Consider the following 24354-nt stretch of genomic DNA (forward strand, 5'->3'; position numbering starts at 1 on the left):
CTGATCCAAAATGATATAAGCTCTTCGTTATCGTGGTGAATCGGTCCTTGCACACTAAAGAAGGAAATTCTGAGGCTTGAAATTATTAGGCATTATCATCAAAATGAGATAAGGAGAGGCAGTCCATACTCATCTAGAAACTCTTTCCGAAGAAACTTTAAAAACGGAGGTAAGGAAACGAATAGATGGATTCGTTTTAACAGATTTAAATCCAAATTGGAATTCACGGACTACCATTTTTGGAGCATTAAAAAGAATATATTGAAGTTTAACCATGTATTTCTCACCTACTGATAATCAGACTCAATAAATAATCACACAACCTTTATTTTAGATATTAATAGGGCATGTACGTTGTTTTCTTACATTCGTTTGTAAACACGGCACCAGTGAGTAGCACTGCATTACGGGAAAATAATGCAGCTCCCTGAATAATACTTATAATTAGGTAGAAAAGGACTTCATACATTTATATTTCTTGAATAGAGTAGATTCTTGAAATTAACTTCTTGGGTTGTCAGGCAATACTTTTAATTTAATTATGACTTAATAAAATCACTTTCATAACGTTTCAAATAATAATGAGTAATAACGATTTATCCAAGGAAAACAAGCAAAACTCATAAAAGAGTAGAGTGAACTCCTTCCTTGGGAAGGACACTCCCTGAATGAAACAATGTAGAGATACATTCACGATGAATAGATAATTTGAATATTTCAAATATAGTTAACTATTAATTATTTAATTTGAATTTGTACAAAGCGCGGTATAATATTTATTACGGAATATGACGTCATCAAATTAAAAAAAATTAAGATAATGTTGTCGTTTTGCTAGTACACCCCATGAAAAATGGGATTGCTTATATAATACAAATCGAACAGAAATTCTAGGAGATCCATTTCTTTTCAATATTTTTTTTAATTAAAGTGAAACATTGAATACTTTTATAATATAACCTATGATATTCCTTATCCCTATGAATGATAAAAAGTTATAAGTATATTAAGATGACTGTCATTTATTATAATTTTTTGATCCTAAAAAAAAAAATCGAATTCAGAACAAGATACACAATCAATAAAAACAATTTTATAAGAATAAAAAAACACTTTAAATTTGGTGATTGTCTTAAGGAAAAAAAATAACTCAGAACGATAATAACTATCATCCCAGATATTTCAGAATTTAGAACACTAAGATAAAAAATGAGATCCGTTTTTATTTTGCTCTCAATGATAAACTTCATTATTGGTTTTAATTTATTTGAACAAATTTTGACTCTCTAATGATTCCCTTTTGTAATTTCTTTTGTATTATATAAATACTAGCTATAAGTCGACCGTCATAGGCTTTGACTATTGGTCCAGATCTAAATAAATAATTAAATATTGGGGCAATACTGATACAAAAATATATGCCAAACAATATCTTATTACCCAATTTGATGACAATTTTCCAATAAACTTATCATCTAATCTATGAATACATATAATGCTTCAAATGAAATACTCACGTCTTCCGTTTTTTTCTTCCTCTTCCCGTTTCAAATCAACTTGAATGTTCAAATCTGGATCTGTAAAAAAAAATGAAAATATACTCGAATCTTATAAAAATATAAAATTTATTAGATAGATATAAACACACAAGATTGCAAGATAATATACACCCAAGCAAAGGTGAAGGGTCCAATGCGAACAGAGCACAATCTATGATTGTGATAAGTCAATGAAGTATTTCGATATATTTGATATTATGTATCATATTCAAAAATGCAAGCATTCGTTCATGGATGAGGTAAATATCATGATCTAGCTCTATAACTCTAGTAATTCTATTACTCTTTATGGCCTTTTGATAAAAAAAAGGGACTGCATATGAATGTCAATAATTCTTCGCAACGGACCTTAGCAAAAGTATTCCGTGATTCCTTCCAAATGCTTTAAAACCTACGTATTAGAGTTTCAACATTTGTGATTGGATAAGAAGGGGATGAAGGATATATTCTAAGGATCTATTACGAGTCCCAGCATGATCCTATGAATTATTATAATTATGATTCTTGTAGGATTCAATCCAGAGCTGCACTTGAAGTAGGAGAAAGTAAGTGATCTGGAGAAGGGAGTGAAGGGGCCGAGCAACTTGCTTATTGTTAATGTCGATCTGAATTGTGAAAAGAAGAAGGGAAGAGAAGAGGGTATAATGAAATTGAGGATTGTTGATTCATAAGAAGGAGTAGGAGGGAGTAGTGATAGACGAAGAAGAAGAAGAGGAGTAACTACGGGATTTACTTCTATTCCCCAAGGTATAAATAATAATCACGGATCGGGATTCTTCCCTACTCACTATTAAAGATTTATTATGACGTCATTTCTAATCCATAAGCACCATAACTCATTCATATCCGTCTCCCATTCATCACTAGTCATCACTCATCTCCAATGCCGACTGTCCAGCCCTCCTTCTACAGTCATACACATAACTACTAATCAGTTTAGAAACATAAACTGTATGACGTCACTAACTTTACAACTTTGTAAAATATTTTCGATATTTTAGTGTATTCTTGGTTAATAGACAGTGTTACTTGCTCTTTGCTAAGTTCTGACGGTGCCTTGAAATGCTGGTTACTACGTTTTTTCCGCTTACACTTTTTCACCTGGTAATTTTTCCTCGAGAAAATTTTATCGCATGACATCTTCATACCTTTTTTAAGTATTTTGATGATCAGTTCGAACTTTACTATATAGATAGGAAAGAAGAAAAAAGGAATAATGATAAATAAGCAATAATCTGTAATCTTTTACTGTTTATATTATTTATAAATTATAAGGAGAATGAGTAAGGAATCACGGATCTGGGATGCTGAGTCTACTTCGAAACTTTTGACTTTTGGCACGTTAATGAATAATATTCGTGGCCTTAGTTGAGATTGAAGAAATTGAAAAAATACCCATCGATTGAAAGAAAGCCTATTATTTCTCTAACGTTTATACTTTTACTATCGACGAGATCTCTTTTCCTGGATTAATCTCACTTGGCCACAATATGATCCAGGGACCACTATATACATGGAGAGTGGATGTCTTTTCAGAAAATACATATGTTGACATAAACAATCATATTTAGTATATCTATGTCGCAAAGAAAACAGCTTCATTTGATAAAAGGTTATAGTTAATAAACTAATTAATTATTCTACTAAACGACTTTTTATATGTGAATATACCTTATAAATTTATGATGAACGTTGGTTTACCAAGAGGAATTAATATATTCGTCTCCTTACCTCTTTATTCGTTAAGGACTCTTAAACAAGGTTCGACTGGCTCTCATCATCATCTAATATTTTAGATGATAATCGGAAAGAAGTTCAACCCTCGGATTATGTTTTTTAGTTACCAAGGACTGACTCATAAAGAAAGATTAGAGCTCATATCATTTTGTATCGTGATCTTTCAAGTCTCACATGAATGAATATAATATAGACTTGAATCAATTCATGAATTAGTTCTTGACCTGATGAATGATGAGCTAAAGGGATGTTCGATAAAGTATCTACTAAATAATAATTATTTCCTCCATTTAAGGATTTGTGTAAGAATTATATGTTTACTATTATTTAAAAATATATTACATTTTATAATTATATAGACCTATTCAATTAGAGAATAATAATCCCGTTACATACAAAAAAAGTTATAGTTATTATTTTACCATTTTATTTTATATCCTTTATTACTTTTTATCAAGTAGACCATTTTTCACTTGTTCACTTCACACAACGAGTAACAGTGATATTTTAAATTGGGGAACATTATTATTTAGATCTCATCCGTTGAGATATATCTATCATGTGCACAATTGTATATAGCATCTTCCACATTAGGAAAAAAGGGTGATGATCTTTTTTATTACACTCAACGTCTAATTTTTGCTTAGCAACTTAAAGTTATGACATATTTAACTGAATTCATGTCAGAACAAGAAAATATTATTTGGATCAATCTATTATTTCAACATTCTGATATGATGGAAAGGAATGGGATATCTTAATTACACGTTAATGAATCTAAGTTGTGCCCTTAGTTGAGGCTTGAAGAACTGGAAGAAGCTCTTATCGATAGAAAAAAGGGAATATTTATTGATGAATCATAGCTCTTTCCGAAGATGGTTTGTAGTATCATATTTCTCTATCGTATCTACTTTTACTATCAATGGAAATTAAATAGCTCACGAAGGTGCATCTATTTTTTTGAATTCATCTCCCCTGGCATAAGTATTATCCCATTCTGTAATATATATTACGATATTACTACAGATTATTTCATTCTTTGTAGACTCCGCCTCAACTTCCTTCTCAAGCTGGAAATCACCAAAGAATCTTACCCGGACAAACTACTTTAAAATATCTCTATCCCAGATGGTCGGTAAAACCATCCATGGAATTTTAGAATTCCATGAATCATCATGCTGGACAATCTCTTAATCAATGATCTCCTTTGTATATTTCCTGAATTTACTCTATCATTCTTCAGAACTCTATTTTCCCCTTGGAGAACTCTGTCTCTCTCGATCATGCTCAATCAAGAGAGATATCTCGTCAACCTGGATTGAATAATTGTTCATTGAAAAAACATCAGCCCTGGAGGATACCATGTTTTCATTACTCTTACCTTGTAGAGTACGACTTTTTATCTCTTAATACTTAATTTATTACTTTTTATTTAACGTAATTTTGCATTTTTATTTTGATATCATCTATTTATAGATCAGCTCTGGATAAGCCGATAGTTTGTCTTATGTCTATTTATTTATATATATACTCAAATTATTAGTTATGATTCCTATAAATTTAATATTTTAATAAGCTAATTTTATATCCTTCATTTTCTATAATAACGATTATATACCTTGTTTTGATTATTAAAATAAGAAGACACATAAGATACATAATACATAACTTATGGTAAAATTCTAAAATCTATGGAGATTCCAGGCTTCTCATATATTTTAATTTTTTGATTGGATTGTAATTTAATGTTTGTCGTTGGAGTCTTTCACTTATGTCTTTGTAAAAAAAAATTCTAAAGGAGCTTGACAATATGTTTTTGTAAGATATTTATTGCAACGTCAATTTTTTCGATGAAATGTGGATTGAACGAAAAAAAAAGAATTAGTGTTATATCTGAAAAATGGAATGTTTTTCAGCCAAATAAACACAACTTTTGGATATCAATTAGCTTCATTGGTCCAAATTTCAGGTATATTGTATTCTCTAGAACATATATTATGACCAAGAAGGTCATTTTAAATGTTGCAATTTTCAACAGGATTATCGAAGTTACTGATTTAAAAAAATGTAATATCTCGAGAACAGCTGGGAGTTAGACGCTTCAATTTTCAGGGTCATCTCATTTTCATTAAAGCTAACTCTGCTGCAATTTTGAAGAAAATCGATGAGGTAGGTTGAAATAAGTCTTTCTTTCTCGATGATTTGATGTGGATTCACCCTTTCCTTTCTAGAGTAATGATCTTAATGGAGCAGACAACTTTGTTATGTTATTGGAAACTCCACTCATTTGATTTATAATCCCAATGAATGATCACATGTCTGTAATGTTCTTCGAGACAAAACATTCTATTAATGCTTCTGTCTTCATTGGATTTATCGATACTCAATTTATGTTAATAATATATCAAATATATATTCAATTTCGGTTTGTTCAAATTTAAATTTATCTTTATTTAATTGACTCCATTTTTTCTACTTCTGTCCAAAATTTATTTGACTCTTAGAACATGCTTATTAATTTTTTTATCATAACTCAAGATGTCATCGAACATTTTTTTCATATATTCTACTCCTTCATAAGCTTGATCCATCATCTATTTGAAAGCATCAGTCGTTGCATTGAGTCCCATTAATTGGGAATCTTTTTAATTTAAATTTCCCCCATGGCGTGATAAGAATGTCTATTTTTGACTTTGCTTCTCTAAAGTTATTTGCTTATATTCTATAATTAAGGGTAATACTTTTGGTAAGAATACAAAAGCGTGCGAGAACAGAAGAAATACTTATGGCATTATTGATTAAATAATATAAATCCTCTTCTATCATGGACGTTATCATTCCCGCCTTTATTATTCAATATTAATATAATATTAGATGCTGATAGTCGATAGAGAACTGAATACAAGGCCTAAAATAACTTCACCTTCTGTCTGAATTTCTGAAAATGGAGGCCCAGGAATTTGGAAAATACTTACCGGATGAGAAACAGGATTTATCTATATAAATGTGCATTTAGTCCCCTGTCTAGAATTACAAGCCTCTCATTATCTTCATTTCATAACAAGAGTATGGTTATTCATCTATAAAATCAAGTTATAGTTATATGATTAGAATTGTTTAATTTTGTATATTTAACACAAATGTATGATGGTTTATTTTGTAGTATGTAGATTATATTTAATTACTTTTTTAATCTTGGAACTTCAGATATATTTCGAAATACTCTACTTTGTCGTTTCATAAGCTATTATTATGAGAATAAGGTTGATAATGAATTACAATTTCATGGAGTGTGACGTTTTCAAAATCTACTGTAACGGATAAAAAACGTCTAAGTCAATTATACGTAGTATATCTTCATTAAACATTTTGCTAATAAATACTTTCGTTATACCCTCAAAAATCATAATAAAGCAGGCATATGATAATCACATCAGTATTTTAAACAATGATACCATAAGTCTTTCCTACCCCCCCCTCCTCCTCCTTGCACGCGTTTTTCTCTACAGAATTATCAACTTTGATATAATATCATCAAATGGACAAATAACCATTCTCAGTCTTTATACATGAAATTATGTCTTTTGGATTTGTTATAGAGTGCTTAGATATTTTAATAAATATATATATCTAATTTGTCAGATCACCTTTAAATGGAGTTTTCCACCAGCACAAGAGAGTGACTCTATTCCGTGGGCTTGCTCATTAATGGTCAATTAGTTATTCCTTTTTAAACCCTATAATCCAAGTCTTCTTTAGTTTTTTCTCTTTGAACATATAATATTATTATAGAAGTTTACAATTTAAAAGGTTTTCCTTCTTCCATTAATGATATACTCATAGGTGAACATTTCATATTTTTTCAACGAATTCTTGCCATCAATAAAAACATATGAGTATGCTTCTAACAATTCATCGTATATTCGTTGTTTTTCAATTTCTGTTGGAATTATATCATCCACAACTTTCTTGATTTTTATTATGTTTAATTTAATTAATCTATCGTCTTGTAATTGAGCAGGACAGTCTTGGGGAAGAATCCTTAGCTTTTTACAGGTAGTCCATAAAATAAGCATTAAAACACACTATTCAACTAGAATTTCATTCTCTTTGGCTTCTTTACTTCCATACCCGATCTTCAATTTAATTATTCCAACTTTGGAAAAGGAATTCCGACTTGCTCCACTAATACAAGTTTTGAAGAGGTTTCTCATATATAAATATGGAATATGCATTTCATTAAAAAACATCAAATCTGTGATGGTCCACATACTGAGTCTAGTATAACATGATTATGATTATAGGAAAAAATGGCAACGGAAAAAATGTCAAGGAAAAAATGACAGTGGAAAAAATGCCAGGAAAATAAAAGGAAAAGTGTGTAAGTGAAAAAAATGGCAAGATTATTTTAAATTGATATAATAACTATCACCGATATACTATATATTACGATAAAAGAAAAATAAACAAATACCACAGCGGTTCTAATAGAAGATGTGCTAATCACTTAATTACCCGTTATCAAATATAGTATCATTACACATCATAGATTATTCATATTCAGCAAGACTTTTGGATTGACGGATAAGTATTTGGATAATACTAGGCAAGAGCAGCGATTTCCACTTCGTTATGATCCAGGATGCGTCAAAAGAAGAGGTAGTTGGCTGTCGCACGGCAAACCAATGAGATGATTCGGGGTTGAATCGTTGGAGAGTACGAGGAAAACGGTAAATATTCGTACAATTGGAGCAATCTAAAATTGCAATAAACGGTGGCCTTTGTTTCTTCATAAACCTTTTTTCTTGTCCAAAGGGAGTGAAACAGGCTACATTACGTAGTTACTTGTGATTTTTTTTAGATGATACAATGGTATTTAAATATATAACTAATATATATAACATAAATAATAATGATCTCTGGTAATATTTATCAAAGAATATGAATATGACAACTCTATATATTCATTCATTTCAATTTACAATGAGAATCCGACTTCACCTTCATTAACATATAAAACAAATATTTAAGTAAATTCCTTTGTCAATGTTTAATTCCATCAATTAATTTATTTATCGAATAAATGTAAATACATATTCGATGAGTCAGAAACGGTTCTAAAAATATATAATCGACACTCATATATTTATCTAATTTGGTTAATTTAGGTACATATGGTTAGAACTAAATCCATGTGAAGGTTTCAGGCCCCTAAAGATTTCAGGTACCTTATATTTCTCTTAACTGTATTGCATTTTGCAAGTTTGGCATTTGTATAACTGTTTAGTCTATTCAACTCTAGGTTTTCCTTAAAATTACAATGAAATACATTTTTTTTTATTTCTTTTGATCATGGTAGGTATTATTCAATATTTGGTAAGGTTAAGTACACTAATAATATTTTAAAAGCCCTAAAAATGTTCGTTTTATGAATAAAATTGAAATAATCAAATTAGTGATTTTGATTGTTATTTTCGGCTTATGGATGTTTAAAAAATGCAAATTTTCAACTAATTTAGATCAAATATATATCCATGGAAAAATAACAAAAAAAGTAGCTTAAGAGGATTTAGATAATCATAAAAGTTACATCTATCAATTTGTCGTAAAAATGGATATGATACATTAATTATTATTTTAATGCTGAAGCATATCAAACATAATGCATACAAACAATTGGATAATTAGAGTGACATATTTATAATTTAGTTATACTTTTCTTATGCTTAGATTAATCTTTATTCATTAAAGACAGAAATACTGCCACGTTCTCTAATAAATAGGACAAAAGAAGGGATTCGAGCTATTTTATCCTCAACAAGAGATGCTCGAATTCTAATATCTACCGGAATTATGGCAGATTGAAACTTTATCTGAAGAAGGAAACCAAACTAACCTAAGACTCAAAAGAGGACAGTAGAGTCCTTCCTTGGGTAGTGAATCTTATCATTCTATATATAACAATTAAATAGATTCAATGAACTATGAAGGGATCCGTACACGGAGAGCTTGAAATTTAAATATAGGATTTTTTTATTACGGGATCATTATAAGATATTAAAATCATATACAATACAATAATTTTGTTGTGTTTGCTTGTACACCCCCATAAAATGTAGGATCACTCAAAAAATAAAAATCGAACAAGTATATTTTTTGAATTGGGCTTTTTAAAAATAAAATATGGAACAAATTTCTATGATATTCCTTATCACTATGAATAATGAATAACTTACTAACTTTTTCTAAATAAAGGAGTGTCGTTTTAATCATTTTTCACACATAAAAAAGAAAATATCTCGCTTTTAAGACAAGATACAAGATCAATGAAACCACTTTATTAAGAAACAAAATACACTTGAAAATAAACATGATTAATTAGTAAACTTTTATGTGTAAAATGTTTTACAAATTCTTCCCTTGTTTTAGACTTCAAATCGGATATTGTGACCAGCACTTGACAGGAACTGGGATATAGTTTTATGCCAAGCCACATGGTTTACACATAAGTAAAATAAGATCAATATCTCAGTAGACTATTATTATTTATTACAAACGTAGCTATATATTTAAATGTCTTTGTATCATCTAGAAACCCGTATAAGCCTATATATTAATCAATTAATTTAAATATGAAGCATCTATTAACTTGTTTTAATCCCCTTCTATATAAATTATGTAATTATTAGACTCATATATAATTAATTTCTTTAGACGGAATATTTTTGTAATATATATTAACGCAGCCTAACCAACATATTATATTTAAATTTCTTAATAAATATTATAGACTGAATGGACAAAAAACAATCAATATCAACCTTTTTTAAAGGTATTTTTTTTTAATTGAAATATAATGTCTATTCTATAAGCTCAGCTATGATATGAAGCATTTGACAAAAAAATAAAAAATAATATTTTAGTAAGGTCTTTCATTTTACTCGATTTTTTGGTGGTTACGCACATTTTTTAATAAATGTAATTTAAAAAAAACGTCATAAATAATTCATTTTTTAAATGCTGAAATTGTTTTCCTATATTGTTTAAATATACATTAAAAACGAAATTTTCCAATGAAGCCTGATAGTTTTCTTTTGATGAATTTTCATCCCCTTGTCCCTCCTGGAATTTGGAGGTCCGAATTAGAGTATCTCTTGCGATAGGTTATACATAGAAATATAATTATATACAATAATAAAGGATCAAAGAAAATGACCTACTCCACTTTAACTAATCGGGCATATGAATTTGGAGTATATCTTGGAGAAGAATAAATATTACTTCCAGGATTGATTGGACTCCTCATTCTCCCATTTAAGTAAGTTTAAAAAAGTCCATTATTGCCCTCAACTATCTTCAGATAATAAAATATTAACTGGAGTTTTGAAATGTATATTCAAGATATCAAAGTGGACTTTGATGGAAGATGAAGATAAGTACCTACTGGAGACTAGACTGAAGGGTAAATTCAATTTATCCTTTACTGCACAGAGGGCAACTAACACTCTAAGGTATTAAATCCTCAATTATTCCAAGATATTCGTTAGAAACCATAACTATAACTTTTTTTATATTTGGTAAATCTATGGAAATATACGAAGAACTTTGTAGATTAGTCACAAAGGGTAAAATAATAGCATTATTTAACTTCAATAAAAGAAGAAGAAGAAGATGGGACTGACATTGATCATGGAGGCCGATTACAGTGCTAAATGCGACATATCAAATATAATCTGTTGTAATTTCCTGTCAAAGTCAGTCAATACTAAATAAGAAGATTGGTAGTAATCAGAAATATTCCTAAAAAGGAATAAAAATGTCCAGTGACTTGCAAAATATCCAAAGTATTATCTATTCTGTTACAAGTAAGGAATGATATTGTTCCTAATTGCCGTTGATTTTTATATATGAAATCATTATAACTTTACCCCATACTAAAAGAAATAACTCCCAATGTGTTTTACAACCCTATTCAACCTTTACTTTTGAACAATACCTCTACAATTAATATAGACCGTATATAATGCTAAATAGAAGCTGTTGTCAAGGATGATCAACGGCTCCTCAAGTGTTTATAATACCCATAGAAGAATTAGCAATACCAATTATTAATAAGTATGGTGGTTGTGGACTTTATTGGATAGAAAAGCTCATATAATTGATTTTTACGCCGACGATGTGACGTTGTTTATAGAATTCAATTTATTAAGAGGATTGAAGTTATTTTGTCAATTTTCAAAAAATTTAACCATAACTCGGGGTTAGAAATTAGTCAAGAAATAACAAGTTTTCTTCCGTTAGATAAATGGAGTTCCATTAAGGGATCAAAGCTTTTGGGTAGCTCTATCAAAAGCATAACAAAAGTTTTGGACATTGAGATAAAAGTTAAGGATCATCTGATTCAAATTGTGTTATGCTTAGGACTTTAATTCATAAAAAGGCCTATCTACAAACGCGAATTGAATTTTATAACACATAGATCATTCTGTAACTTTTCAATACAACATCAGCTTTACCGTCATCGGTAGATTTGGCAATCAAAAAGAAGAGCAAATACCTTTTGTGTATTTTTCATAAAATCTATATCCTGCTGCTTAAAAGACTCCGAAAACTTTGAGAAGAGTTTTGACCAAAATATACATCAAATTTTTACTTGATATTTGTAATAAATCAGATCTTGAAAAAATATGGTCGTTTTAAGCCCTTTTTCGCTCTCATTCTAGCAAAAACTTCAAAAGTAGTATTTTTTCACTCTCAATCACCTTTGTAATGTCCTGAAAGTGCAATGTTTTGATTATTAAAATACAAATTTATAACTAAAAATATGTATTTTGGATTTTTTTGAAGAAAAAAAAAGCTCATATTAATACATTTTTCGCTCTAATTCTACCAAAAAAGCATCAAATGCGGTATTTTCTTCGCTCAAATAGCTTTTAACATCCACGAAATGATATATTTATTTATTAAATAACGAATTTTCTATAAAAATTTGTATTTTGGATATTTGGAAAAAAATATGCTCATTTTAAGAATTTTTAAAGTCTAAGTCTGCCAAAAAAGCTTCTAATGCGGTATGTGGATATATACATATATATATATATTTATATAATCAATGTTGAAAATCCAGTGTGGAATCGGCAAAGATGTTCAAAAAGCTATTAAAAAAGAGCGCCCGTATTTTTGCAGTTGTGTTTCTGAATATACATTAAGAAAGAACACGTCTGACGGTGGGTCACATCAAGGATTTGATGATAATCAGATGGAATTTAGACTTCAACAAAGTAGGAAATTTCTTATAAAAATATATCTTTATGATCCTATAAATCCTAAAAGTAATTATAGTAATATCTACGTTAAAAATAATATTTTATATTTATAATATTTGATAGGTACTTTTAGATAAAGTTGACCGATTCAACCATTTTCAACTACAAATTAAAGTAATAAATTATAATTATTATTAGCTACTAACATTAGTAATTTTAGGATTTATAGTATCAATCAACTATACATTTTTAAAATCTCTAATTTTTTTGATGTTCAGGTTATATCTGATGATGATATATTCCTTGATGTAACCCTCTATCAAAAGTAACATTTTCTATATCTATATCTTTCATCATACTGAAAACCATCGCAGCGTACCAGTTTACGATAGGATTATTTTAATCTATTGTGATTGATGGTTTATGGAGACAATTTTCTCAGTTTAATGTACCCCTGTATTCCTCAATCACTCACAAATATTTACTTTTAAAAGGTTCAAGGGTAATAACTAGACATAGATCTTCTATAAATGCTACACTTTGAGTGACGGCAATTTCCAATACTATAATTTTTAGTTTCTTGGATCTGATTCAAACTGTTTCAAATTAACAATACCTTCGGAAAGAGAAAATTATCTTTTAAGATATGCTTTTCTTTTTGGATTGTATTAATGTATTTATACATCCCCATTAAGACTTAATTGAAGTGCTTGGCGTAGTAATCAATTGTTTTCGAACACCAGTATTAATAAAAAAAATGTTTACTTAAGAGATAAGGATGTTGGGAAATTCGAAGTAATTAGAAGAAAACGTTGTTATTCTGTTCAGACCATGAGCGAGACAAGTGAGACACAACACCATTTGAAAATGTTGCTTAAGGTTTTTGACTGCTTTTGTACAATAACCTGTACCATTGATAATGAAAACTTTCAGTCTCTCGCAACAAAAATTTTAACCAAAAACGTTTTTAATACTTTCGTCTGCAATACTTGTAATCGTTCTGCAGTCAGTCTTCTTAACGTCTTCAAAATGTATTAAATAAAGGCAATCTAACAATGACCGTACAGAGGACTAATCAACACTGCAGTCATGGATCGTTGTTTCGTCTAAGACAAGAAAATTATAATTTCCTACAAGTTTTTTCTTAGTCTTTGAAAATACTACTTTACTTTTGTACTCTATTAGGGTAGCGAGAACAAATGAGTTTGCCAATATAAAGTTACATAAATTTTCAAAATTTGGATAACTCTCAAGATGGAGTGGAACATTGAGGACGGATGCATCCTGTGTATATCCGACAGAAAAATATATGGATCAATACTTGATTTAGTTTAATTCTTGAAATAAAGTTTCAAATTTTTATCATTAATCCGAGTTTTCTTATGCCGCTCAAATTATTATTTCATAATGGATTGACAAAAATATGGAAGCCTTGATATAGATAAAAGCGTTTTCTGATTAATTAATAATAAAAAAATAATATTTTTAATAATCAATTCTATAATAAATTTTAATATTAAAAAATGAAATAAAATATAGATATTTAATTGTTCTTGTTACATGGATAATCTTTTATTTAAAACAAGTTAGAATTATTAATAAGAAAAGTAAGTAAATTGGAATTGTAGGTACAATGTGTCTTCTAACTTCACTTAAAAAATTTTAACTGCCTATAATATATACCCATTTTATTTTTTACAAATGAAAATATTTTTTTTATTTTATCTTAGATGACAGAAGAATATGAGCTACAAAATTAAAATATTCTTAAATTACACATCATTTCTATTATATTTTTGATAAAACTTCGGTAATATCTATAACAATTATATATTTAAACAATTTATGTTATCTGTTTTTTTGTTTTTTGATGATTAGTTATTTAAATAATTAGTTTTTAGGGATTTTGAAAAGATCTTAAATAGGTTGGTTTTTTTTAAATAAATTCCTTTTCAATTATTTGATTTGAAGAACCCTCACTAATTTTTAATGTTTTACAAATCATTAGAACTTATGGTACCAATATTAGCTATTCAGCATTAATATTCGTGGAGTTATTTGCATACTAATAGTTTTGCAAATTTCAAGCTATGAAAATGAATTTAAAAAATGTTTTTGTATAAATACTAAAGAATGATATAAGAAGTAGAGTTGTTGGAATTGTTGAAAAAGAACGAATTTGATTGGTTGAAAGAGATTATATAAAAAAAAGGAATAAAATACGTAGGTACCCTTGCATCTTCTAAACAAATTATCCTCGGTATTGCACTAATCATTATCTAAGCAACTTTCCCTTACTGCTCTCTCACCTTCATCATCATGCCGAAGAAAACGTGCCTCTTTTCATGGGTTTCTAATAACGAAGGTACTGATGTGTAGAATTATGATTTTAAAAATAAAAGTATATCTTACCGTTTTTGAAGTCTCTCGTACCCATCTCATTCTTTATGGAAAGTAATCCGCCACTCTAAAACCTCCCATCACATCAACAACTTAAAAGTCTTCAAGAAACACAAGACTCATGGAGACGAAGGAGAATTAAACAGTTCATCATTCAATTTGGATGTAGCAAAGTTATTTGTGTCGTGTAACATCCCTTTAAATGTTCTGGATTATCCCAATTTCTCCAAGTTTATTGAATAATATACTGAAAAAACTTCTCCAGGTCGATGGGTCGTTAAGAACTTGGTTGGGGAAGTATGTCAAGAAGTTTTGAATAGAATAAAAGAAGAAGTGGAAGAAAAGATATTTTAGTTGCAATAAATGGGACAAGAGATCATCAAGGGACGTCAATAATGGCAATTTTGGTTGGCCCTTTGGAGGAACTTTTCTGTGGGAGACCTTACCCTATTGAATTGATCGATATTGAGATTGCAAACGCAAACAATGTAAAGAGCATCGTCATGAGCTCAGTTTATAAGTTATTGGGAGAAGATTTTGTCTCGTGTAGACTTCAAGTTTTCATCACTGATTCTGCCTCGTATTGTCTCGAAGCAGGAGAATATCTTCGAGAGAGAAAAATCCCGGAATTGATTCACATTACATGTATTGCTCATAGATTACATAGAGTTGCAGATATGGTTCAACAAAAAGTTTCCTCTAACGAACGAACGTATTTCCAATGTGAAGAAGATGTTTTTGAATTCTGGAAGAACAGGTTTTGAATATAATTTATTCTATTCAGGAAAGGATGTTCACTACTCAGGAATTAAATAATAATTAAAGGTGATAATTTTGGTAAGAATAGAAAAGCGTGCGAGGAGAAGAGAAGAAATAGTTATGGCATCATTGATTAAATAATATACATCTTCTTCTATCAATCAAGAACGCCTTTATTATTCAATATCAAGTTATCAGTAAAAAGTATTTACTAATATCGAAATGGAACTCTGAATTTTGTACTCTCTCACAGTAAGTATTCAATTTTTTTTAAATTTAACCCATAAACATGATTATATTTTAGCCAAAATTATGAAGAATTATGATACACAACTCATTCAATTGCAAAAAAAAAAGTGCTTAAATGGTCACAACAACGGGAGTAGTAGCTTTGGATGGTTTGCAACTAGTTTGTCTGAGACTATTTTTTTCACTTAAAGACTTGGGTATGATAATTAGGTTTTCCAATATTACATTGTCAATAAATATTACTTTTTTTATCACTTAAGGCTTAGCTATGGTTGATAGGCTCCAAGAAATGGTGTTCAGAAAAGTTATAAAAGACAAAAACAACTGCTTAAATGGTCACAACAACGGATGTAGTTACATTGGGTGTAGCATTATAATTAGCAATTGTGTATATCCTTCCATGATTATAGTATGTTGTTATATAAGCATAAATAACGGGGAAAATATCTTTTTTGATGCTCTTAATAAGGAGTAATATCGCCGGACATTACTACATAATTAGCTTTTGCTCTAAATCTTTAAGATGGATTTATTTCTAACATTTTTTTTATTAGTATATTTATTGACTAATTTTATGATTTTGATATTTACTTTATTATTAATGTTAGTTGAATCTCATCGGTAGACATATATCTATCCTGTGCACAATTGTATATAGCAACTTCCACAAGAAGAGGTGTGATTATCTTTATGATTAAACTCCACGTCTCGCTTGTGTTTTGCAACCTAAAGATATGACATATTTAACTGGATTCCGGTCTCAAAACAAGAAAATATTATTGGACAAATCTATTATTTTAATATTCTGTATATATAATTTATTGCTATTAGTTATATGATTCCAATTGTTTACTTTTGTATATTTATTTTAAATGTATGATGTATATTTTTTATTATGTAGATTATATTTAATTAAAGCCTTCTGTTTTAAACTTGGAACTTCAAATATATTTCGAAATACTCTACTTTGTCGTTTCATTAGCTATTATTCTGAGAATATGGTTCATAACAAATTACAATTGCATGGAGTATGACGTTATAGCATCTAGTATAACGGATAAAAAACGAATAAGTCAATTATATGGTAAGGTAATCCACAAAGTCTCAACATAGCAAGACCCCTCACCCCCGCCCCCCTCCAAAAAAAAAAAAAAAAAAAAAAAAAACTCTTGTAACCTTAGTAGTAGTATTATGATTTTCTTTTAAACATAGCGCCCTAAGCTTCAAATAACATACCAACAATCAAAATATATATTTAAAAAATTTGTATTGTTGATGAATGTATTTTTTATTTACGTCAAAAAATTTTCAAATCGAAATTCGTTAAGAATATTACAAGGGACTTTTTTTTACTAATTTTGCAAAAAAAAAAAAAGTTGTAAATAGCATTTATTGGAATTGTAAAGAAGAACACATACCTACCAATATTTTTTTTGAGCTTGGGAAACAAAAAGTTATGAAAAATATTGTTATCGAAAAAATAATTCTAAATAACTTGTTTTTTTTATGCAAAGATTGCAAAAATTATCTAATAAAATGTTCCAAAAATTAAAAAATACTGATTTCAAAAGTTAGGGTCTAAAATTTTATGTCCAAAATATATAGTTTTGTGGCATTCGTTTTAAAAAAAATTATAAATTGATGGTTGATGAAAAAAATATTCAAAAAAACATTGACAAATATTTCAGTTAAACATCCATTTTTACGTTTGCAAATTTATATGCAAACAAAACTCAAGACAAATTTCTACAAACTTTATTTTGTCTTATAATCCAATATTTCATTTGAAGATCATTTTTTTGCACCTAAAAATTACAAATTTGCAATTTTTAGCGATTTCTTTTTTTTTTGTTGCCCATAACTAGTCTTCTTGAGCTGTTCCTAGGTCCAACGGCGTTGGCTCGTATAAAGGACACAAATATTCTCTTTTATACAGATATTGTTTAATAGTCTTTTAAATAATAGATAAGATTAGATCTCCTCATTTTTGAATATATGTGTTTAAAATTATATAAGTTATAGATCACTGTACTAATAAATAACTTTGTCGTTCCAAAAGTCTAAGTGTTAAAGTATGTAATTAATAATAAATTGTAAAAGAGTTAAGGGAAAAAATATATAAATTGCAAGGAAAAACTCTTACTATTGTCTTGACCCGGGCAAATTTTGCAACATCTCTCATCAAGTAGAACAGGATTTGAACATGTAGGCTTTGGGCATTCTGATTTAATATTTTTACACCGAACACGGCCCAAAATTCGACGTTTTTTATGGATCTACTTAAAACTAAATAAAAAAATGTTTCTATAAATAATTTAAGGATACTTACAGGAACACATTGACAATGAACACAATACATAACTCCAAAGGGTGATCCTAAGTCTGGATGCCAAGTTTCTTCCAATTCAAATCTTTTTTCACCAAAGCGACATTCTAAAATGTATTAATGAATGTATATTAAAATTAAATTAGCAATGTTTGGTTTTTAGATTCTCTACTTTAAATTTATAAAGGTTTACGATAAATATTAAAAATATACATAATTTTGAAATTTTTGAATAATCTTTTTTATTATTTTCTTTGCTTATATTAATGGCATCAATTGAATTTTAAAATACATAGACACAGTCTAGTATTCTTGTTTATAAAACTGTTTAACATCACAAACTACTCGTCTACAAATGTACGGCAAATTACGTCAAAGACTTAAAGGATTTGAAACGATAATTATTACTAAAAATATAATACAATGTGAAAAATCTTATCTTAATGTAAAGTTTATATAATAAGAAAATTACAGAATACCTTCCCTGAAGATTAATGTGGAAAAATCTATGCAAAGATTGATTTTTTTTTATAATATTGAATTACTTAGAGAGTTCTATCATAAAGAAAGTTGATAAAATTATCGTAATTGTTGCAAATGGTGTAAATTATATTTCTCCCCTTATAAAAGGAAAAAATCAAAGTTACTATAAAATCATTGAAACAGATTATGAATTATACCAAATTTTAAAAATACTTATATAAGTTAATTTGTTATATCTGAAATTTCTTTAGTCTGTAATGAAATATTGGTAACTACTGAAGTCCTGAAAGAATGACAGTGAAGTTAATATTTTCCAATTTCTTCACTACAGTCTAACCATATTGTTCATTAAATTGAAAAATAAATTGTTATGGAACCATTTGAAGTAGGCATAAAAATTTGCAGTTTTTTTCACCACAAGCTAGCACAGTTAATACTGAGGTAGATTTGTGTTTATAACAATTTTTCTTTTTAATATGATTTTTCAAGCTAAATTAATTTCAAAGATCATCATTAATCATTTATAAGATGGTTAGGTGCATGATTGTTTTCTTTTTGTAAAAGATGACTAGTTTTTTTTTATTGTGTCTTATTCTTTTTTTATATATGTTATATAGAAATGATGCAGTTGGGCGTGACAAAATTTAAAGACGACAGCATGGGAATTAATTTATTATCGATGTTGAGACAATTCCTGAATGTTTCATTAGCTCAACTTTACTTTGGAAGAGGTAATTCAAATTTAGAGGCTAATTTTCACCTAAAAGTAGAAGAGCAGCCAGCAGAAAGGAAGATAATAGCCCTTTTCAGAAAGCATCATTCTTAAATAAAGCAGAAAAAAAACTCTCTTCTGCCCATTCTTACTATTCCCAAGAAAATTTCCAAAAAAATAGATTTGAAGTCAATAACTAACTTATTTGATATAAATATTCTCGTGATTTCAGTGATGCTTTATTCGACTGTGACGGAGTAATTTAAATTTTTCGACGGACTTCCTCTTAGTATTTACAATTTTTGATCATATGAAGAATTGCAAATTGTTTGGAGAGAGGGGATCCTAGTAACCTTTCGTGTACATAAGCATTCCCTATTGCCCTCTTCTTACTGTTTCTTGTAATTAAACGTTCAGACAGCTCAGTTGCTCTCTTCCCAAATATTTTCCAAATCGCCAGGATTACTATGCAAATTTTATATGTATTTTTAGCAACTCGAGTTATTACTCATTAACTGAATAACAGCTCATTGAAATATGTCGACTAATATAGGATGTATATGATGTTAAGTTTTTCAAGTGTGATGTTCTCATATATAGAGAAATTTGTTAATTTTCATAATTCCAGTTATTATAAAAATTAAGACTGATGTGCTATTATGAAAAATAAAATCGCACTGAAAGACAAAATATCTCCTAATAAAGATCACTTTTTTTCAGTTGAGGACATTTAAATCTTCAAAATAAGAAATAATAATTAATTTAAGCACTTTTTTTTTGTCAAGATATCAATATAATAGTAGAAAATATGAGCTAAGCGAGAATGTAACTTGATGAAATTACAATTATCGACACTGTTTTTATTTTACATATTTGTTATCATTAGTGTTGTAAGTTCTAAGCATTTTTAGCGTGATTTTTGTTGTTGTTGACAGTGTTTTTATTGTCATGTTATCATTATTCTTTGGAAATAAACATAGAAGTACAAAGTGCAGACCTCCAATGTGCCGGCTCATGTACGAAAGAGTGTAACTTTGATGATTGGTTAGGGAGTTCTAAGCTCTTGTTAAACTCGGAGTAGAGCTGAGAATCGAAAACGGACTAAATCCTGCCTATGCCCTTGCTTAATACGGAGAGGGACTTGTGTTTATTCACTTCCTCTCATATTGTCTTGCAGCTAATCTAATGACCAAAATCCCTTAAAAGGCTATTTTTGTTTTCTTGCTGTTCCCGACTCTATATCTAAGATATTTATAACATACGGGCACACAAGAAAATTTGGCCAATAAAGACACACTTAAAGATCTTTTTTTTCGTCAACCATGGTAAAAAAAATATTTTCTATTAATTTCCATTTAAAAGTAGTCCAAATTTGCAAGACTATCTTTTTACATAATTCTCGTAAGGGCTTGCTGTGAATGTATGGCATGTCCCCTATATCTTTTTTTTTAAATCTAGGAAATTTGGATATCTCAACTTTGCTCAAAGATATATACTTGATCTTGTGATTATCAAGTCATCTTCAATATTGAATATGGATTAATGATAGTACTTTGCATCTCTTTAAAGGATCTCAACTTAGTATTTAAGATGCCGAACAGATTTATTATGTTTTCAATATTAATAAGATGATGTAATTTTATGTCTAATTAACATATCTAACATATTAACTTGCGTATAGATGGATTGTAAATCCCAATTTTTCCCTCAATTCGACTCGATATACTACTCACGATATAATAATTTCGGTATAACTATTACTTTTTTAATAGCTAGATATAAGATATCGAATATATAAAGTAACAAAGACAACTAAAGGGGCAATCACTTTATTTGTATTTAATAACGTATAAGTATTGGTTTAGAGACCCGATTATACGATATATTGGAGGTCAGTTGATTTTTTTATAGAAAGAAAATTATTTTTTTCTCCATCAATTTTTGAACAACTTGTTGTCTGATATTATTCAATGTGCACTTCTTGGACACAACTTTTGCTAGTAAAGATACCAATTAATTGAATTTTTCGTACCGGCAGAGAAATCCTTGATTGCTCTATAATTTTATTCACACATCCATTCTCAGGCCCATTTGACAAAATATTTCCCTAATTTTCTGACACACCTTAATCTCTTTCTCATAGTTAAAGGCTCTCCATATCGCAATTCTACTGGTGCTACTGTTTTAATAGCGGGTTACGAGATATAGCATGTGTGTACACGTATAGGTGTATAAACAATTTATTTTCTAAAAGTTTTGCATATTATAATCTTAAGACCTGAACAACTCTCACTATCAAACTAAAGAAGTATTTAAAATGGATCTTGTTTGTTTGATGGAAAATGTTTGAGAAATTAAACTTTGGTAACACCAAAATTACTAACTAATTTAATTGAGGGTGCACGCATAATAGGTGTGGTAACCCACCTTAATACGGTTAAGAATTTACCAAGGCCAATTTTGCTCTTATATGTCAAATAGGAAATAAAGAATGTTGGTTATATTCAAATAAACTGCATAATCCTTCAGCTAAAATATTTTTGACATATGAAATGGAATGGGTGAAGCAATGCTAGTCAATGTCTTCTAAAGTACCCAGAGCGTCAAGAGCATTACTTAATACAATAATGAATTTACCAAAACCAATGTAGTTCTTATATGTCTCACAGGAAATAAAGGATATTAGTATGATTGAAATAAACTGGAGAAGTAGTGCTTGTAAAGTCGTCAAAAAGTTCCCAGAGCGAGTTCAGATAGCAGCAGGAGCACAACATAAATGTCAAGCTAAGTTAGAGTATATTTAAGAAGGTTTCTTCCTACATTCAATCAAGAGAAGAGAAAGAAGGGAACAAGATGTAGACATATAATTGAAGATCAACATCAAAGTAATTCCACCTATATATCCTTGCTATATAAGGAATAAGATTTGTGTTTATTTTCTTCTTCTCGTACCTGTTTCCAGCTGATCTAATAAAACGTCTTGACAGCTGGACTGCACTCCTCCCAAACATTTCTCAAATTGTCAGGATTACTAGGTTGGTTTAAACTTCTTTTAATTTTACATACCGGTAGGAATTTTATGTTCCATTGCTTATTCATGTCTCGCACCAAATTGGATGCAAATCTTCCAAACTAATGAACCCTTGAATTAACAATGACGATAACTTATGGCATCATTGATTAAATAATATACATCTTCTTCTATCGATCAAGAACGCCTTTATTATTCAATATTAATATAATATTAGATGTTGATAGTAGATAGAGAACTGAATAAAATGCCTAAAATAACGTTGCCTTCTGTCTGGATTTCTGAAAATGGAGGCTCAGGAATTTGGAAAATACTTACCGAATGAGAAACAGATGGTTTGTCGATATAAATGTGCCTTTAGTCCCCTTTCTAGAATTACACGCCCCTCATTATCCTCATCTCATATCAAGAGCATTGATATTCATCTAAAAAATCAAGTTAATGATGAATACATCAAGTCAGACTTTAACTCTGATCTCACAAAGATGCTCATTGCATGTAATATAATCTTATCCATTGCTAATCATCTACGTTAAAAAAATTATGGAGAAATACACGTGTAAATCTATCTCTTCCCGAGGAACCATCATTAAACTAATGGAGGATGTTAGTACTGATGTCATTTATAGAAATACATATAAAAATGTTTTGAGTCATCCACACCAAATAACGATCAAGTTATCGGTAAAAAGTATAAAATATTTACTAATTTTGAAATGGAACTCTGAATTTTGTACTATCTCACAGTAAGTATACATTTTTTTTTAAATTTAACCCTAAAACATGATTATATTTTAGCCAAAATTATGAAAAATTATGATACACAACTCATTCAATGGCAAAAAAAAGTGCAACTAGTTTGTCTGAGACTATTTTTTTCACTTAAAGACTTGGGTATGATAATTAGGTTTTCCAATATTACATTGTCAATAAATATTACTTTTTTTATCACTTAAGGCTTAGCTATGGTTGATAGGCTCCAAGAAATGGTGTTCAGAAAAGTTATAAAAGACAAAAACAACTGCTTAAATGGTCACAACAACGGATGTAGTTACATTGGGTGTAGCATTATAATTAGCAATTGTGTATATCCTTCCATGATTATAGTATGTTGTTATATAAGCATAAATAACGGGGAAAATATCTTTTTTTGATGCTCTTAATAAGGAGTAATATCGCCGGACATTACTACATAATTAGCTTTTGCTCTAAATCTTTAAGATGGATTTATTTCTAACATTTTTTTTATTAGTATATTTATTGCCTAATTTTATGATTTTGATATTTACTTTATTATTAATGTTAGTTGAATCTCATCGGTAGACATATATCTATCCTGTGCACAATTGTATATAGCAACTTCCACAAGAAGATGTGTGATAATCTTTATGATTAATCTCCACGTCTTGCTTGTGTTTTGCAACCTAAAGATATGACATATTTAACAGGGTTCCGGTCACAGAACAAGAAAATATTATTGGATAAATCTATTATTTTAATATTCTGTATATATAATTTATTGCTATTAGTTATATGATTCCAATTGTTTACTTTTGTATATTTATTTTAAATGTATGATGTATATTTTTTTATTATGTAGATTATATTTAATTAAAGCCTTCTGTTTTAAACTTGGAACTTCAAATATATTTCGAAATACTCTACTTTGTCGTTTCATTAGCTATTATTCTGAGAATATCGTTCATAACAAATTACAATTGCATGGAGTATGACGTTATAACATCTAGTATAACGGATAAAAAACGTCTAAGTCAATTATATGTAGTATATCTTCATTAAACATTTTGCTAATAAATATTTTCGTTATACCC

General features: G+C 29.0%; 1 protein-coding gene and 2 long non-coding RNA genes across 11 annotated transcripts in view; 2 read left to right on the top strand and 1 right to left on the bottom strand.

The window, feature by feature from the left end:
* Positions 1–24354, bottom strand: part of LOC121127119 (dorsal-ventral patterning protein Sog) — a 148965-nt gene that overhangs the window by 107610 nt on the left and 17001 nt on the right. For 8 of the 9 annotated variants that reach the window (XR_011782288.1, XM_071891836.1, XM_071891837.1 and 5 more), the window contains 3 exons: positions 18300–18403; positions 18114–18246; positions 1518–1577 (listed from right to left, as the gene is read on the bottom strand). Coding sequence is in view for 8 of the 9 variants with exons in the window: in XM_071891835.1 (XP_071747936.1) it covers positions 1518–1577; positions 18114–18246; positions 18300–18403 (297 nt within the window). In the remaining variant the exon portion in view is untranslated. Of the gene's footprint in view, positions 1–1517; positions 1578–14974; positions 15145–18113; positions 18247–18299; positions 18404–24354 lie in introns of those variants that run through there. The other variant, XM_071891839.1, reaches the window with a different exon arrangement.
* LOC139906643 (uncharacterized) lies at positions 15895–16902 on the top strand. The gene is made up of 2 exons (XR_011782289.1): positions 15895–16167; positions 16231–16902. It is a non-coding gene; the product is annotated as an uncharacterized lncRNA (long non-coding RNA).
* On the top strand, positions 20413–24063 carry LOC139906644 (uncharacterized). The gene is made up of 3 exons (XR_011782290.1): positions 20413–23268; positions 23321–23416; positions 23480–24063. It is a non-coding gene; the product is annotated as an uncharacterized lncRNA (long non-coding RNA).

Source organism: Lepeophtheirus salmonis, chromosome 12 (assembly GCF_016086655.4).
Source record: "Lepeophtheirus salmonis chromosome 12, UVic_Lsal_1.4, whole genome shotgun sequence".
NCBI lineage: Eukaryota > Metazoa > Arthropoda > Copepoda > Siphonostomatoida > Caligidae > Lepeophtheirus > Lepeophtheirus salmonis.